We start from the raw sequence: 16,592 nt of genomic DNA on the forward strand, positions 1-16,592 counted from the left end.
TTTTAATGATCATTTTTGACAAATATTCACGGGTTAGAACTTTTTCTATTGAGCTATATAAACCTTTTATCTATATATATTAATACTTCATTCTCATACTTCCCTGATTTTTTACAGCGTTTTTTTTTTTTTTTTTAAGTGAAGTGTGTAATTTCTTCTGCACCAAATGGAATTGCAAAAATAATGATGATTCAGTATTTTATCACTAAAAATTACACACATCACCTTTACTGAACAGACGTTTCCCATAACCAGCAGTTTCCACATGAATGCCAACCAGTTCAAGCCCAGAGAGGCCACAGTGTCGGTCACGGTCGATGCTTTTAAAGGGGTTTGGTGAAATGTGATCACCGTACATCTGAGTGATAAGGCTCATATGAAGCACTGTGGCCCCTGTGGTCTGAACTGCGATAACCTGCTCTCTCTGTTGGCTAGTTACTCTTGGCCATGCTTTTGGACTTCAGCTCAGCCAGTTTGCTGGTGACAAAGTTCCACTTGAAGGCCGGTGTGTCTTCACTCTCTCCTCCGAGCGTGGCGTATTTGGAGAAGCTGTTTCCCGTGCTGCCGTCGCCCACCTCGGCCTCCTGCTCGACCTGGTTTTCTCCGTCTTCTGCTCTCGCCCTGCTCTCGCTGCCCACCTCCTCACTGCCGTCGCCTCCTGCCTCCGCGGCCTCCGCTTGCCTCATCGCAGCAGCTTGGTGCCACTTAGTCGCAAAGTTATCCCAGAATCCAGTGCTGCACTTGTTGGGTCGAGGAGGCTCTTCTGGCTTCACTGCCAGTGGACTGGAAAGATGATAAACGCAACTTGGGATTAAATTTATTTTGATCTACTAAATGTTTTTGCAAGAAACATGTTCAGTACTGTTCAAAAAATTTGGGGTAAGTAAATATATACATACAGTAAATACATTTACAATACTACAACTGTTTTCTAATTCAAATAAATGCTGTTCTTGTGATTGTTTTATTCATCAAATAATTTGTTTTCGCAAGAAATATATTCAGTACTGTTCAAAAAATTGGGGTTAGTAATATATTTTTTTAAGAAAATAATACTTTTGTTCAGCAGGGATGCATTACATTGATCAAAGTGAGAGTAAAGACATTTATAATGTTACACAAGATTTCTATTTCAAATAAAGGCTCTTCTTTTGAACTTTTTATTTATCGAAGAATCCGGAAAAATAAAATATCACAGATTCCACAAAAAATTGGTGTTTTTCAACATTGATAGTAATCAGAAATGTTTCTTAAGCAGCAAATCTGCATATTAAAATGATTTCTGGAGGATCATGTGACACTGAAGACCGGAGTAATGATGCTGAAAATACAGCTTTGATCACAGAAATAAATTGCATTTTATAATTTATTCAAAGAGAAAACAGATATTTGAAATTGTAATGATATTTCGCAATATTTTTGATCAAATATATGCAGACCTGATGAGCATAAGAGACTTCTTTCAAAAAGATTAAAGTATCTTACAGACCCCAAACATTTGAACGATAATTTAAATCTTTAAAATGTAAGTATATTACAGTAATGACGGATCATTTTCCGTGTGAAATGGTACTTATATATTTTCTGTCTGCTGCAAGGAGTTGTAATATAGAACAATCAGTGACTAAAACATTTGGTCAACATGCCTTCCCCAATAGAAAAATGAACTAAATGCATCACAACACTCACTGATCTGCTGCCGGCTGATTGTCTGCCTCCAGAAGCTGGTGTTCATCATCCTTGGTGAATAGAGACGAAACACTTTTCCAACCTTTAGCTCCGGCTCCCTGCATCTGAGCAATGAACACAATGACTCAGACCAACAAACATCAGTATGTCTAAATGTTAAACTGATATGAAATTTCAAGCAGTTTCAGAAGTGGCCTCTATGACATTATAATTGATCCAAAAAACTATATAACAACTTTTTTGTTAAACATTTGTGGATATATTACAAGCACGCTTTTACAGTTTGCAGTAGTTTTTTCTTTCTTTCCAAAGCTGTTTCCAAAACAGAAACTACATTTAATCAAATAATTATGAATAATATTTATTTTCCAGGTTTACTCTCTTGGCCAGCTGTGTCATTGCATTGGGTCCTTCATCAGACTGGATAGGCGTAATATCTTCAGCAGCATCAGTGACCTTCACAGACAAACATTCATCAAAGAGAAAGTTATAATGATAAGTGAGAGGTAAAAATAAATAGTAGATAAAGTGAGTTACAGAAGGTACAATATTTGTACACTGAAAAATTCAAAAGTAAAAAAAACCACCACAAAATCTAAAACACATTGATTTGTACAAAAAAAAGATGTGTTAAATCAGGTAAACAAAATAGCTCTTTAAGGTAATAAATGTTTTTAGCTATTTTTCCGGATAAAACTAGCTTACATACGTGCATGAATGTGATGAAAATGAATATTTTGTCTCCCTCATGTGGTTTGTAGTGAAAGTACGTCAAGGTAATTTTAACGAGTGTGAATGGTGTGAAACAGTTTTCAGACAAATATGTCAAAATAATACTATTATCAGAGCAGCACCATAGGCCTATTTTATTTCTGATAGGAATGAAAATGAGGCTGTGAGGGACTGAAGTACAGCGCGTTCAATGAATGTAGGCCTACTGTTGTTTAACAACATGCCGACTATTCAGCTGATGAAAGTCTTTCTGAATATAACTGTATCTAGACAAGAACTCTACAAAGCAATTTTGAAGTGTCATTGTAAAGCCTAGGGGTGTTTGCCCGTCACTGTTTTCAACTAAAAACGGAAAACGTATGCATTTTGGAGGTTCATTTACACCAGTGGTTCCCAACCCTGTTCCTGGAGGCACCCCAACACTGCACATTTTGCATGTCTCCTTTCTCTGACACACCAATTTCAGGTGTTGGAGTCTCTACTAATGAGCCGATGGCCTGAATCAGGTGTGTTTGATTAAGGAGACATGCAAAACGTGCAGTGTTGGGGTGCCTCCAGGACCAGGGTTGGGAACCACTGATTTACACAACAACTGCGTTTTGGGGCCTGACAAGGCAAACTTTTGAAAACGGGTTTCAACTTTCAAAGTGCACGTTTTTTGAAAACGATACCCGATGTAATTGTAATTGTAGGCTACCCAAAGTTTCACTATCACAGCCTCGTTTTCATCCGCATAAAATTCAATATGGTGTCTAACCTGACTACGTTCTATTGCCTGTCTAAAACCATCAAACTATAGTTACCAGTGTAAACCTGCCTGGTGACCAGATTAAGACAAGCAAACCAATTTAGGCTGGTTCAAAATAATAAACATGTAAATACAAAAATTAATGGCATATAATTTGAAATTGTAAAAACCACATTTAGAGCAACTCCAATCATGTATTTACTATGCATAAATTGAGCCATGACTGAAAGAAAGCAGTGTTTTACGCATGCAGTGTTTATCTTGACTAAGCTGCAGTAATCTGTTGGCATTGCTGTGTTGTAGCAGGCTGTGGAAACTATGCAAGTTCACCGGTAAGCGAGAGGTCACACAGACAGCCGAGAACTGTGGGGAATCTGCCAACAAGCCCAACACACCCTAATGTATGCTATCCATCTCGAATCAATCGCTGGAATAGCATCCTATTCCTACCACCCCTTTAGATCCAGTTACAGGCCTTTGAAAAGTGGGTCAAGGATTCCCTTGATCAGATACATGAAAGAATATTTAAAATATTTGAATGCATCCTGACACTCAGAATTGCCTTCATTAGGTTTTTAAAAACACATGCTCTAGCCAATTAACATACTTGAACAGGAACAGAAGAAAAAGTGTCCCTCAGTCCCTTGTCACCTTAGTCAAAAAGGTGAACTTTAAAGGTTCAGATGAGAATCCTACTGTTAAAGCTGAAGTTTTTTCAACGGATATGGCACTCAATGTACTTAAAATCTTTGATTCAAACATTTTGTGATATTATTTCTAAGGGTACACTCTTAAAAAAAAAAAAAGGTTCCAAAAGGGTGTTTTTGCAGTGATTCCATCGAAGAACCATTTCTGTTCCCCAAAGAACATTTTAAAAATCTAAAGAATGTTTTTCGAATATAAAGAACCTTTTCTGCATTTGAAAGGTTCCATGGATGTTCAAGGTTCTTCATAAAACCATTGATGCCACTAAAGAACCTTTTTTAAGAGTGTAAAGTTAGGAGAAACTCTTAAATACTGATAGCACGCATGCATACTAATGTGATCAGAGGCCAGATACTAGACTGATATACTGGTCAGGCAGAATAAATTGTATTATGCATATTAATTAAAACTGTATTATGTAATAGCACCATTTTATCCACCACTTTCTAGATATTGGGATCATCATTTGTCAATGAAAAACTCATATTGGTCTAAGTATTTGCCATTGTATAATAGTACTTGAAATTTAGGATTTAGTTGTTCTTTCCCTAATTTAAATGATTGGAGTAGGCCTACTTAAAAGGTTGCTCTCTCATTGCAAACAGTTATTTAAAGATTGCCGAATAAACACACCCAAATATAGGACTAAATTTTATATTTATGCATGTAAACATTTCCATCTATTAATAAACTGCATGTGTTTTAAATACACAATAAACAGGTTTCTATATTTGTCATCAATAAATCCAGTTAGTTTCAATCTCATACATTAAGTAACTCACTTTAACTAACTATATATTGCGTGTTCCACAACTGTTTTAACAATAGTCATACTTTTAAACTTTTTTTCACTTTTTAAAAATTTAATTTTCATTTAATTTGAACCTTACTCAACAGATTCATGCTGATGTTTTTTTTTTAAATATGACTATTTAATTAAAACCAAATAGATGCAAATAGTTAATGCTGTGATTTTTTGAGATATCTTACCTGTTTCTGACAAATATGCATCACGATTAGTTTATTAGTTTATGTTAAAACTCTGTAATTCAAATGGATGGAAATGTTGTATGCAAACAAATCAAAAAGATAAATCTTAAATTTAGGCCTCAATATTTTTTCAAATGCATGTTCACTCATATCTGCCCATGCTGACTGTTTAGTGTTGTCCTCAGGTTCAGTGGATTTACCTCTTCCACCGTGTCTTCCTCCATCTCCGGGTTGAGGGTCTTCATGACCTTACTCTTATAGACTTTCCACATGGGATTCATGACGGACTCCTTCAAAAGATCTTCAGATGTGTGCAAAAATGCATAAAACAGTCCAAGGTATCTCTACGCCACCATCAACAAACTCCCAGCCTTAGTTTAGAGCTCAGTCTTTAACAATACTCCTGTTCCATCAGTAAGAGACAGTCAGTTTTCAGTGCAAGATGAAAACCAGCTTCTCCTCATTGTCTTTATGCCGACACTTTATAAGAAAAGAAAAACTTGGGCTGCTGGTCGAGTCCTTGAATTCAGTGTGAAGTAGATGAAAGAGGCAGTTTCAGCAGTGAAACACACACACTGTGACACGGCTTAAAAGCCCAGCATCGGTTACCTGGAAACAGGTGTTGGTTTCCTACTGAATATTTCAAGCAGCTCTGCTAATAGTTGAGCTTCGTTGTTGGCTGCTTTAAGAAGAGCAGGCCGTGTAACATTAACCCCACAGAATCAACATATACAGATGCCATGTTTCAATGGCCAATAAGGTCAGATCTTCATAGTGACAATGTGCTGTTTATGATATTATTATTTAAAGTATTCAATAATTGTTTTCTGAAAACACCAAAACAGGTGTTCGGCTTTGAACGTGCCAGTTTTGCTAATGCATTTTTTTTAATGGCATTTTAAATTATACATTTCTTTTATTAATTGAAATGAAATTAAGCTGAAATAGAATGAAATATAAACATTAGATGAAAAACTCGAAAACTGGCTCGACTCGAAAGTTGAAGTTCTTAATTATAATATATTTAAAAGTACTGAATTACAAAAACTAAAACTGAAATAAAGCTAAATAGAAATATTAAAATATTTGTAGCTGATGAAAATTACAAAAGCATGCACATAACAAAATTACAAATTAAAATTAAAACAAAAATATAAAAATAAAAAAAGAATTTAAAATATTAATAAATCCCACGATAGTATATAAACAATACTAAAATAACTGATTGTCAATGGTAATCCTTTAAAAAAAAATGTATTACTGTAATACATTTTCTTTATTTTTTAAATCATCATAAATTAAAGGCAGAATAACAAATGATATTAAAATATTAAACAATTTAAATAAAATACCATAAATATCTTTGTTTTTTGCACTTTACAGTAAAGAGAATTTGAGGTAAATTATATCTTTGTGACATTATTTTAATGCAAAAATCCTAATGGTCCTAAAAATATCTAAATCTATTTTTCTTTATGCTATCTATCTATCTATCTATCTATCTATCTATCTATCTATCTATCTATCTATCGTTATATTAAAAAAACATAACTGGCCACAGATCAGTACACAAACATTTGAGAAAGTCTAAAATGATTACAGCAATAGCAGCAGCGATGGCAACGAGCAGTGTTTAAAGTTGACTCTCCACCTCTGTGTGTTTTCACTAACCTGTGCTTTCATAATAGAGGCCTGTGCATGTCAGTCATAGAATCCAGCTTATCGAATGAGAATGTTTGTTGTGTAATTTCACCTGACACATTAGTTTCCTGTAGCTTGTTTCTTGTTAACCTGATCTGAAGTTGCCAGCGCAATATATGGAGACAGACATTATTAAAAATGTATGAGGTGTCACTTACCTTTGGAAGGTCTGTGGTGGTTGCTGATATCTATATACTGGAGGATGATTTAGAGCTTTTTTGTTTACTATTTATAGATAGCCTTTGCATTTATTAACATATAACATCAAGATAGGCCTATATTTGAACCTACAGCTCAAGTCTCAACCCATTTCACTGCCATAATGTGACTTCATCATTTTCTTTAAATGCAAGCCAGATTCTTAAAGTTTGAAACCAGTAGGTTGTAACTTTTAAGCAGCAAGAGTTAGACACACTGTATTTTAGAAAGACGCACCTGGAAGATCTCTCAGCGCTCTTGATGCGCTGCATTGAGTTTCACTGGTTTCCATTATTCAGAGGGCTCTGGCACAGGTATTCATGCCTGGGAACCAAATCCTCCTCCTGTCGCAACCAGATCAACCAATCAGAACAACAGCCCAGAAATGACTACAGGCTATGGTGAACATATGATAATCAAATGATCGCATGCTAACTTACATTTGCTTGTTGTTATAAACCAGTTTGACTACTTTAAATGAATAGTTCACCCAAAAATGAACATTTTCTGAAAACTTACTCACCCTCAGGCCATCCAAGATCAGTAGATCAGTTTGTTTCTTCAGCAGATCACTTGCTCACCAATAAATCCTCTGCAGTGAATGGGTGCCATCAGAATGCGAGTCCAAACAACTGATACAATCTTCAGAAGTAATCCACATGACGCCAACCCGTCAATTAACATCGTGTGAAATGAAAAGCTGCATGTTTGTACAAATAAATCCAGGTTTTTAAAGGTTTTTAAATTCAAACTGTTGCTTCTGGCAAAAATACAAGTCCCTAATCCATAATATTGTTTCCTCCAGTGAAAAGGTGGTCTGGTCTGAATCAGGAGAGAAATATATACAGATCAAGCACCATTTACAAGCCAAAACAAGCTCTAAACAAATATGTGTGTGGATTTTGATGTGAAAGACAACAGGAGATGGACTTTTTCACTGGAGGAAGCGTTATTATGGATTATGGACTTGTATTTTAGCCTGAAACAACGTTAACTGATGGACTGGAGTGGTGTGGATTACTTGTGGATTATTGTGATGTTTTTATCAGCTGTTTGGACTCTCACCTTTGCACTTATTAACATATAACATCAAGATAGGCCTATATTTGAACCTACAGCTCAAGTCTCAACCCATTTCACTGCCATAATGTGACTTCATCATTTTCTTTAAATGCAAGCCAGATTCTTAAAGTTTGAAACCAGTAGGTTGTAACTTTTAAGCAGCAAGAGTTAGACACACTGTATTTTAGAAAGACGCACCTGGAAGATCTCTCAGCGCTCTTGATGCGCTGCATTGAGTTTCACTGGTTTCCATTATTCAGAGGGCTCTGGCACAGGTATTCATGCCTGGGAACCAAATCCTCCTCCTGTCGCAACCAGATCAACCAATCAGAACAACAGCCCAGAAATGACTACAGGCTATGGTGAACATATGATAATCAAATGATCGCATGCTAACTTACATTTGCTTGTTGTTATAAACCAGTTTGACTACTTTAAATGAATAGTTCACCCAAAAATGAACATTTTCTGAAAACTTACTCACCCTCAGGCCATCCAAGATCAGTAGATCAGTTTGTTTCTTCAGCAGATCACTTGCTCACCAATAAATCCTCTGCAGTGAATGGGTGCCATCAGAATGCGAGTCCAAACAACTGATACAATCTTCAGAAGTAATCCACATGACGCCAACCCGTCAATTAACATCGTGTGAAATGAAAAGCTGCATGTTTGTACAAATAAATCCAGGTTTTTAAAGGTTTTTAAATTCAAACTGTTGCTTCTGGCAAAAATACAAGTCCCTAATCCATAATATTGTTTCCTCCAGTGAAAAGGTGGTCTGGTCTGAATCAGGAGAGAAATATATACAGATCAAGCACCATTTACAAGCCAAAACAAGCTCTAAACAAATATGTGTGTGGATTTTGATGTGAAAGACAACAGGAGATGGACTTTTTCACTGGAGGAAGCGTTATTATGGATTATGGACTTGTATTTTAGCCTGAAACAACGTTAACTGATGGACTGGAGTGGTGTGGATTACTTGTGGATTATTGTGATGTTTTTATCAGCTGTTTGGACTCTCATTCTGACGGCACCCATTCACTGCAGAGCATCCACTGCTGAGCAAGAGATGCGATGCTACATTTCTGCAAATCTGATGAAGAAACAAACTCATCTACATCTTGGATGACCTGAGGGTAAATACATTTTCAGCAAATTCTCATTTTTGGGTGAACTATTCCTTTAAATGAATCATTCACCCAAACATTACAATTATGTCATTAAAATTGTGTGTGGGTTGTTTGCAGTATTGTACAGTTGTGAACAATCCTTTAACATACAATGAAGTCATTTAGTACATTTCCCAACTGGGGTGTTTGGAAACTAATGTCATTGCCCTACAGTTTACAGGTGGGGCCCTATGGCGTGAGTTTACAAAAACATCTTACTGACAGGATTGAGCATGACTTATAAGCAAAAACAACATGTTTAAAGCTCCACATATATCAAAAGACTTACATCTGACAGACCTGACATCATATTATGCCCGTTTATGTTATCCGCTAAAACTTTCCAATCTGCTATGGGTTCACCAAGGAGCTAAAGAGAGCGGCACGACTAAAGAAGGCCAATAATAGGGTTTTTGTGACAAAACCTAAAACCTTATCAAAGAATGTTTTGCAAAGCCAAAATTTCAACTATTTGACTTCAAATCAAAGCTACTGGCACAAATCCTCTCAAGCGTGGTGATGACAACATGTTTGCACACCTAAATGTGAACTTATAGTAGCACCCACAATGACTCAACTGTTTATTTGGTTTCATTTGATTTATTTTACTTTTATATAAACAAGTAACTTTAGAACATGACTCTTATTTACAATGACGCCCTGGCTGAGAATGCCGTGGGAAAAGCCCTTTTAACTTGAGAAATTAATATTCATGAATAAAACAATGCTTTAGTGGAAAAAAGCAATGCTACAATCAAATTATAAAGAATTTCTGTTCTGTACTTTTTTTGTGTAATGAGCAGTTGCCTGGCTAATCTTCATATTATTTCAAGTTGTTTATATTTTCTCACCTTTATGGGTAAAATAACAGCACTACTCACATTTATCTGACATAAAAATAAATTTGAATCAATAATGAGAGTCAGATCACAGAAATCACACTTGCAATAGAATTCCTTATTATTTACTTTGGTGTGCTTAATCCATGATATGGTTAGTTGCATTATTAAATTTTTTAATACATTTTTTCCTTCATTGTCTGTGACCCATCAGATAAATAAGAAAGTAAAAATATATAGTAAAAAGAATTCAAAATATTAATAAATCCTATAATAGTATATAAATAATACAAAATTAACTCTGATTCTCAATGGTAATCCTTTTTAGATTTTTTTTATTACTATAATAAAATAGTTTTTTTTTAATGACCATAAATTAAAAGCAGTATAACAACTGAAATCATGTTATGTAAATATTAAACAATTTAAATAAAATATCATAAATATCTGTTTTTTTCACTTTACAGTAAATAGAATTTGAGGTAAATTATGTCTTTGTGACATTACTTTAATGCAAAAAATCCTAATGGTCCTAAAATATATATTTCCTTTATGATTTCCTTTACTGTATATTTCCTAGAATTATTATACAAATTTAGAATTATATCCCCAGATAACCCGTTTTAAATATTGTTTAGAAAAATAACCATTTTTTAACAGACTACTTGCTGTGTGTGTGGTGATTATGATTATTATTATTTTTTATGGGGATTTTAAAAGTCACAGTGACATGTGAGTCCTACTTCCACTAATTAGTCCAATCCTCATCAGCTCATTACTGTACACAATTAGGATTACATAATTTTCTTCCTTGTGTTCAGGATTGTTTTTTCAGCTATGCACTTTTAAAGTGACGTGACATGACATGTGGCCAAGTATGGTGACCCATACTCGGAATTAGTGCTCTGCATTTATCCCATCCAAAGTGCACACACACAGCAGTGAACACACACACACACCGTGAACACACACCCGGGGAGCAGTTGGGGGTTCAGTGCCTTGCTCAAGGGCACCTCAGTCGGGGTATTGAAGGTGGGAGAGAGCGCTGTACATTCACTCCCCCCACCTACAATCCCTGCCAGTACGAGACTCGAACCCGCAACCTTTGGGTTACGAGTCAGACACTTTAACCATTAGGCCACGACTTCACAGTTTTATTTCCCAGGGTTGTTTTTTTTTTTGCAAAATAGTTCATACTTTTTTATATGAAGGTCACATTACTGTCCTGAGAACCTTTTACCCTGTCTTTCATATTAGTTTTTGTTTGTTTGTTTGTTTGTTTTACTAATTTTTAAATGCCCTTTATCTATAGATTTTATGGTTTTATTCTCATCCTAAACCTAGACTTGCTAGACCAGTATATAAATATTATTACATCTATAACCTTAAAAAAAGAGGCAAACACATTTTCGAAAATGATTTGTCAGTTTTTACACAAATTATCGCTGTCTCGCAATCATTTACACTAATATTTTGCCCCTAATAATATTTTTGTTGTTTACTTCAATTATCAGTGAAGAGCTTCACATGTGATCAAGGTAAATATGCCTTGTGTACAGAATATTTAATTGTGCATCATTTCTAATCAAGCTGTAAGTTAATTGTCAGATTATACCAAAAGTGTGAAAATAGCCTGTTTTTTTGCTATTTATGCGGAAAAAAAAGAGCCAGTCAGATAAAATGAACACAACACTGGCTGTAACAGTGAGGTTGAGCTATAGGTAATATTTGAATGACAGTTCTGTAGGGTAAAGCATAATACATCACACAAGTTGTAGGTTTTGTCAGTGTCAGATGTGTATGAATTTATCAATAACAGAAACAAGAATTTAATAACAGGGTTTATGGTTTCAGTCTTCTAGGAGGGCTGGATTTGGATTAAAGCCTGGGCAGGTTTATAGGGTGAGGCATCGTTTATTAGAAAGACGCCCATAACAGACAATTCATTCACCTCAGACAGGCAGGAAAACTGCTGAATATTCTAGTTACAGCTTTTGTTGAACACTGTTCATTAGAGGTACTTCTATGTCTGTCATTTTAATAGAACCACCAGATTTGAGATATTTGTGTGCAACGATGAAGAAGATAATACTGTTATTTAAACTATTGCTATTTCTCACGCAGCTTGTGAAAATGGAGCCTTTGTCTTCAGCAAACACACAGTTCTCTCTAAAATTGTTCAAGAAGATCAGTGGAGGAAACACGTCAGGAAATGTGTTCTACTCTCCGATCAGCATCTCCTCGGCTCTGGCCATGGTGTCGCTCGGAGCAAAAGGAAACACAGCATCGCAGATGTTTAAGGTGAGCTCACATTTATGCAATTTTTATGGCCAGTTGTTTTTCCTTTAATCTACATGACAGTAGTGAAAATTTTTGTTCCAATTCTTCATTCATTCAAATAGAATTCAGGAATTTGAATTAAAAGGAATTCTCAATTCCATGGAATACTGCCACATTCCTGCTCTGAGGAGGGACTAATGTGGGATTTTTCCTGGGATAATGAGCTTTGTGCTTGTACAGACAAGACTATTGTGGTCTCATGTTGCAGTTTCACTTAAAGGGCAGGACACAGAAAAATATGGTCACTCTTGGGTTTCAGATGTGACTAAATGCTCAGTCTGTGTCTTTTCAGTTGAATAAATAACAGTATAGTATTAACGTGTCTGGAGTAAATCAAGATGGAGTTTGATGCACTATTTTAAGCAATGCATTCACAATACCTGTAGATGTTGAATTTATCAGAATAGTGAGGTTGCCTTTATTAATTGTACTAAAAAATGCTGTGAAGGTTTTGGGTTTTACCAATCCTGCCAAGCCCGATGCTGCGACTCCAGCTCCTCATCAACAAGCCCAGAAGCCCAAGATGCCCTGCGGCGTCAAGGGTCAACATGAACCATCAATGACGCAACAAACCCAGAAGTTTGAGCTACCTCCCGAACTCAAGGTTTAGTATGAGTATTTTCATGAAGCACTAACCTCATGGCGATTGCAATGACAGCTGTATTTGCCAAATTGGTGCATGTAGATTTTGGGCTCATCAATTAAACTTGATATTACTGATGCAAACAGAAATCTCCTGCTCAGCCAACACCTGGACAAAAGACTGAGGACCAAATTCATTCCAGCTTCAACAAGCTCATGAGTGAACTGAAGAAACCAGGAGCCCCGTATGTGTTGAATCTCGCCAACCGCCTCTACGGAGAGCAATCCTACCAGTTTGTGGAGGTAAGACTCAAAGCAATTAATTCAATGTCGTGGAAATGTTCTCAACACTAATTTCATTTGCACGCCAATCGATTTGCTATGTTACAGAAATACCTTAATGATGCAAAAAGATACTATGAAGCCGGACTGGAGGAGGTGGATTTCAAAATGAAATCAGAGGCTGCACGTGTCAACATCAACAAATGGGTGGAGAAAAACACTCAAGGTATAGACCAGCAATTATAATTTTAGTCTTAGCTATTTCATGTTTTCGGCAGCAGTAGGTACAGCAGAAATGGCAATGTTTGGCTACATGGGCTCCTGAGTTGATCTATATAGTTATTTAAAAAAAATATTAAAAGATCAAACCAACCAGTCCAGTTCAAACCAATGCTCAAAGTGGACAATGCACATTTGTATTTTAGGGAAGATCAAGGACTTGGTCCCACAGGGCTCAATCGATGCGATGACGAGACTGGTCTTGGTGAACGCCATCTACTTCAAGGGGAACTGGGAGAAGAAATTCCCAAAGGACGCCACCAGAGATGGACAGTTTAAGCTAAACAAGGTGAGATTTTGCGTTCTTATTTTCTTTTTGAAATACAATCATTTAAGTTGCTCGTGCAGTAACAGTGATGAAATATGAGGAGTTGTGATGTGTTTCCATTAATGCTTTGCAGAATCGAACTAAGCCAGTGAAGATGATGCAACAGAAGGCACAGTTTCCTCTGGCCTTAATCCCAGAGATCGACAGTCAGGTTCTGGAGCTGCCATATGTCGGGAAGAATCTCAGTATGTTGATCATCCTTCCTAACGAGATTCAAGACGAAACCACAGGCCTTCAGAAGGTGAGACAGCACAGATTATACTCCTAAAAATGAAGGTTCCAAAAGTGGGTTTTCGCTGCGAGGCCATAAAAGAACCATCTTGGGTTCCCCAAAGAACATTTCAGGGAACAGTTCCATTCTTTCTTGGTGTGAACAACGTTTTAATAATCTAAAGAACTTTTTGTGGAATGAAAAGGTTCCATGGCAGTTAAAGGTTCTTCATTTAACCATCAATGCAAATAACCAGAGTGAATGTGGTTTGTTGTTTCATTATATGTTAACAGTAAATACATGTGCAGAGTTCTTAGTATTCGTGATGGTTTTAAAAAATATTCATACCATTTGTATGGCTTATCCAGCTTGAAAAGGCACTGACCTACGAGAAGCTGATGGAGTGGACCAAACCCAGCAAGATGCGTCAACAAGAAGTTGAAGTATCTCTGCCCAGATTCAAGATGGAGGAAACCTATGACATGAAGAGTCTTCTGATCAGCATGGGAATGGAGGATGTGTTTGACAGGCAGAAGGTGAATCTTTCAGGCATGTCTCCCAACAATGATCTGGTGGTGACGAAGGTGATTCATAAGGCCTTTGTTGAAGTAAACGAGGAAGGAACTGAAGCAGCTGGAGCCACCGGTGCCGTCATCGCCATTCGTTCATTTGCACAGATGTTTATTGCAGACCATCCGTTCCTTTTCTTCATCCGTCATAATACCTCCAATAGCATTCTGTTTTATGGACGCTTCTGTTCTCCTTGAAGATGGTAATGATGGAGTGACAACTCTAATTGTATGTGTTCCTCTGATAAATAAAGTCTATTAAATAATTGAGTGAAATTGTCTGTATGCATTTACTTTGAAAGCACTGACTCATGAGTTCTGACACAAAAAAGGCAATAGAACTAAACAAAATAGGAGATAGGTAGATAGATAGATAGTCCCTAGCAAATAATTACATAAAAGGGAACCCTATCAGGTTTGATTTCAATTCACTGGCATAGTAATAAAGAATACTTAATTTTTTAGCCTACATGACTACAACATAATATCATTATATCATTTTACAACACATGAAAAAGGCATTTTGTGATGCATGTATCCACAATTCAAGTATTTCACTTTCAACTGCCATCAGGTAATCTATTATTTGGTTTTACACATTATGATTAAGGAAACACAGCGGCGCAGATGTTTAAGGTGAGCTCACATTTATGCATTTTTTTATGGCCAGTTGTTTTTCCTTTAATCTACATGACAGAAGTTAAATTCTTTGTTCCAATTCTGCATTCATTCAAATAGAATTCAGGAATTTGAATTAAAAGGAATTCTCAATTCCATGGAATGCTGCCACATTCCTGCTCTGAGGAGTGACTACTGTGGGATTTTTCCTGGGATAATGAGCTTTGTGCTTGTACAGACAAGACTATTGTGGTCTCATGTTGCAGTTTCACTTAAAGGGCAGGACACAGAAAAATATGGTCACTCTTGGGTTTCAGATATGACTAAATGCTCAGTCTGTGTCTTTTCAATTGAATAAATAGCAGTATAGTACTAACGTGTGTGGAGTAAATCAAGATGGAGTTTGATGCACTATTTTAAGCAATGCATTCACAATAGATGTTGAATTTATCAGAATAGTGAGGTTGCCTTTATTAATTCTACAAAAAAAATGCTGTGAAGGTTTTGGGGTTTTCCAATCCTGCCAAGCCTGATGCTGCGACTCCAGCTCCTCATCAACAAGCCCAGAAGCCCCAGATGCCCTGCGGCGTCAAGGGTCAACATGAACCATCAATGACGCAACAAACCCAGAAGTTTGAGCTACCTCCCGAACTCAAGGTTTAGTATGAGTATTTTCATGAAGCACTAACCTCATGACTTTATGATTGCAATGACAGCCATAACTGACACCCATAACTGGTGATTCATTAATCTCAAGATACGTCATCATTTCTGCTGATTATTCAAGGCAATGCTTTTACTGAACTCTGTTAAAGATACTTTTCTGTTTGTAATTTAGAACTAACAAAACTAACAGCTTGTGTTAAAGGATGAAGATCTGCTGTTATTTAAACAACAACTATTTCTTGCTCAGCTTGTGAAAATGGAGTACTTGTCTGCAGCAAACACACAATATTCTCTCAATCTGTTCAAGAAGATCAGAGAAGGAAATGTAGTGTTTAATAGTGTTTGAATGGGTCATTTTGAGTAGAAAATGAACTCCAGATGTCACAAAACAGCAAGTTACTAAACCTGACAACAAAAGCGTCCATAAAACAGTGTAAATACAACTCAAAAACAGTGAAAAATTTAACCTTATTAATTATTCATGCCCCAGTGCATGATGGGAACAACAGGATCATAACTTACTTAAAGAATACTTAAAGAATCCTTGTAAACATAAACAATTCCAAGTAAAATATACTTATAAGTTCAAACTTTAATTTCTACAAGCTTAAATTGAGTACTGATATAGAATTTACTCCTTTTTTTTTATTCTTTTTTTTTTATTATTTAAAGGGGTCATATGATGTGATTTCAAGTTTTCCTTTCTCTTTGGAGTGTTACAAGCTGTTCATGAATAGATAAGATCCCTAAAGTTGCAAAGACTAAAGTCTCAAACCCAAAAAGATATTCTTTATAAAAGTTAAGACTCATCCACGTCGTTTATAATGGGTTTTAATGGTTTTGTCTCGTCGCTCCGGCCGGACAGGGCATCACAGTATGGT

General features: G+C 36.2%; 2 protein-coding genes and 1 pseudogene across 2 annotated transcripts in view; 2 read left to right on the forward strand and 1 right to left on the reverse strand.

Moving 5' to 3' along the window:
* Window positions 1-336: 336 nt before the first annotated feature.
* LOC107688192 (testis development-related protein-like) overlaps window positions 337-16,592 on the reverse strand; it is a 38,325-nt gene continuing 22,069 nt past the window's right edge. The window contains exons 3-5 of the mRNA XM_016485789.1: window positions 2,068-2,145; window positions 1,690-1,793; window positions 337-783 (exon numbers count right to left, since the gene is read on the reverse strand). Of these exons, the coding sequence (XP_016341275.1) occupies window positions 432-783; window positions 1,690-1,793; window positions 2,068-2,145 (534 nt within the window). The 3' untranslated portion in view covers window positions 337-431. The remainder of the gene's footprint in view (window positions 784-1,689; window positions 1,794-2,067; window positions 2,146-16,592) is intronic.
* Window positions 11,780-14,698, forward strand: LOC107688189 (leukocyte elastase inhibitor-like). The gene is made up of 8 exons (XM_016485787.1): window positions 11,780-11,853; window positions 11,961-12,137; window positions 12,625-12,780; window positions 12,906-13,061; window positions 13,149-13,266; window positions 13,466-13,608; window positions 13,721-13,888; window positions 14,227-14,698. Exons 2-8 carry the CDS (start codon window positions 11,970-11,972, stop codon window positions 14,623-14,625), a joined length of 1,308 nt encoding a protein of 435 aa, XP_016341273.1. The 5' UTR covers window positions 11,780-11,853; window positions 11,961-11,969; the 3' UTR covers window positions 14,626-14,698.
* The window catches only part of LOC107688190 (serpin B6-like), a 19,277-nt pseudogene continuing 14,488 nt past the window's right edge, over window positions 11,804-16,592 (forward strand).

Source organism: Sinocyclocheilus anshuiensis, unplaced genomic scaffold (assembly GCF_001515605.1).
Source record: "Sinocyclocheilus anshuiensis isolate Anshui unplaced genomic scaffold, SAMN03320099.WGS_v1.1 scaffold1162, whole genome shotgun sequence".
Classification (NCBI taxonomy): Eukaryota; Metazoa; Chordata; class Actinopteri; order Cypriniformes; family Cyprinidae; genus Sinocyclocheilus; species Sinocyclocheilus anshuiensis.

Excerpts from the sequence above, each read along its gene's own strand:
- LOC107688189 (XM_016485787.1), top strand. The coding sequence starts at position 11,970 with ATGGAGCCTTTGTCTTCAGCAAACACACAGTTCTCTCTAAAATTGTTC. Across the intron at positions 13,062-13,148 it reads AATCCTACCAGTTTGTGGAG|AAATACCTTAATGATGCAAA; the intron begins GTAAGACTCAAA and ends GCTATGTTACAG. Across the intron at positions 13,889-14,226 it reads AAACCACAGGCCTTCAGAAG|CTTGAAAAGGCACTGACCTA; the intron begins GTGAGACAGCAC and ends TGGCTTATCCAG.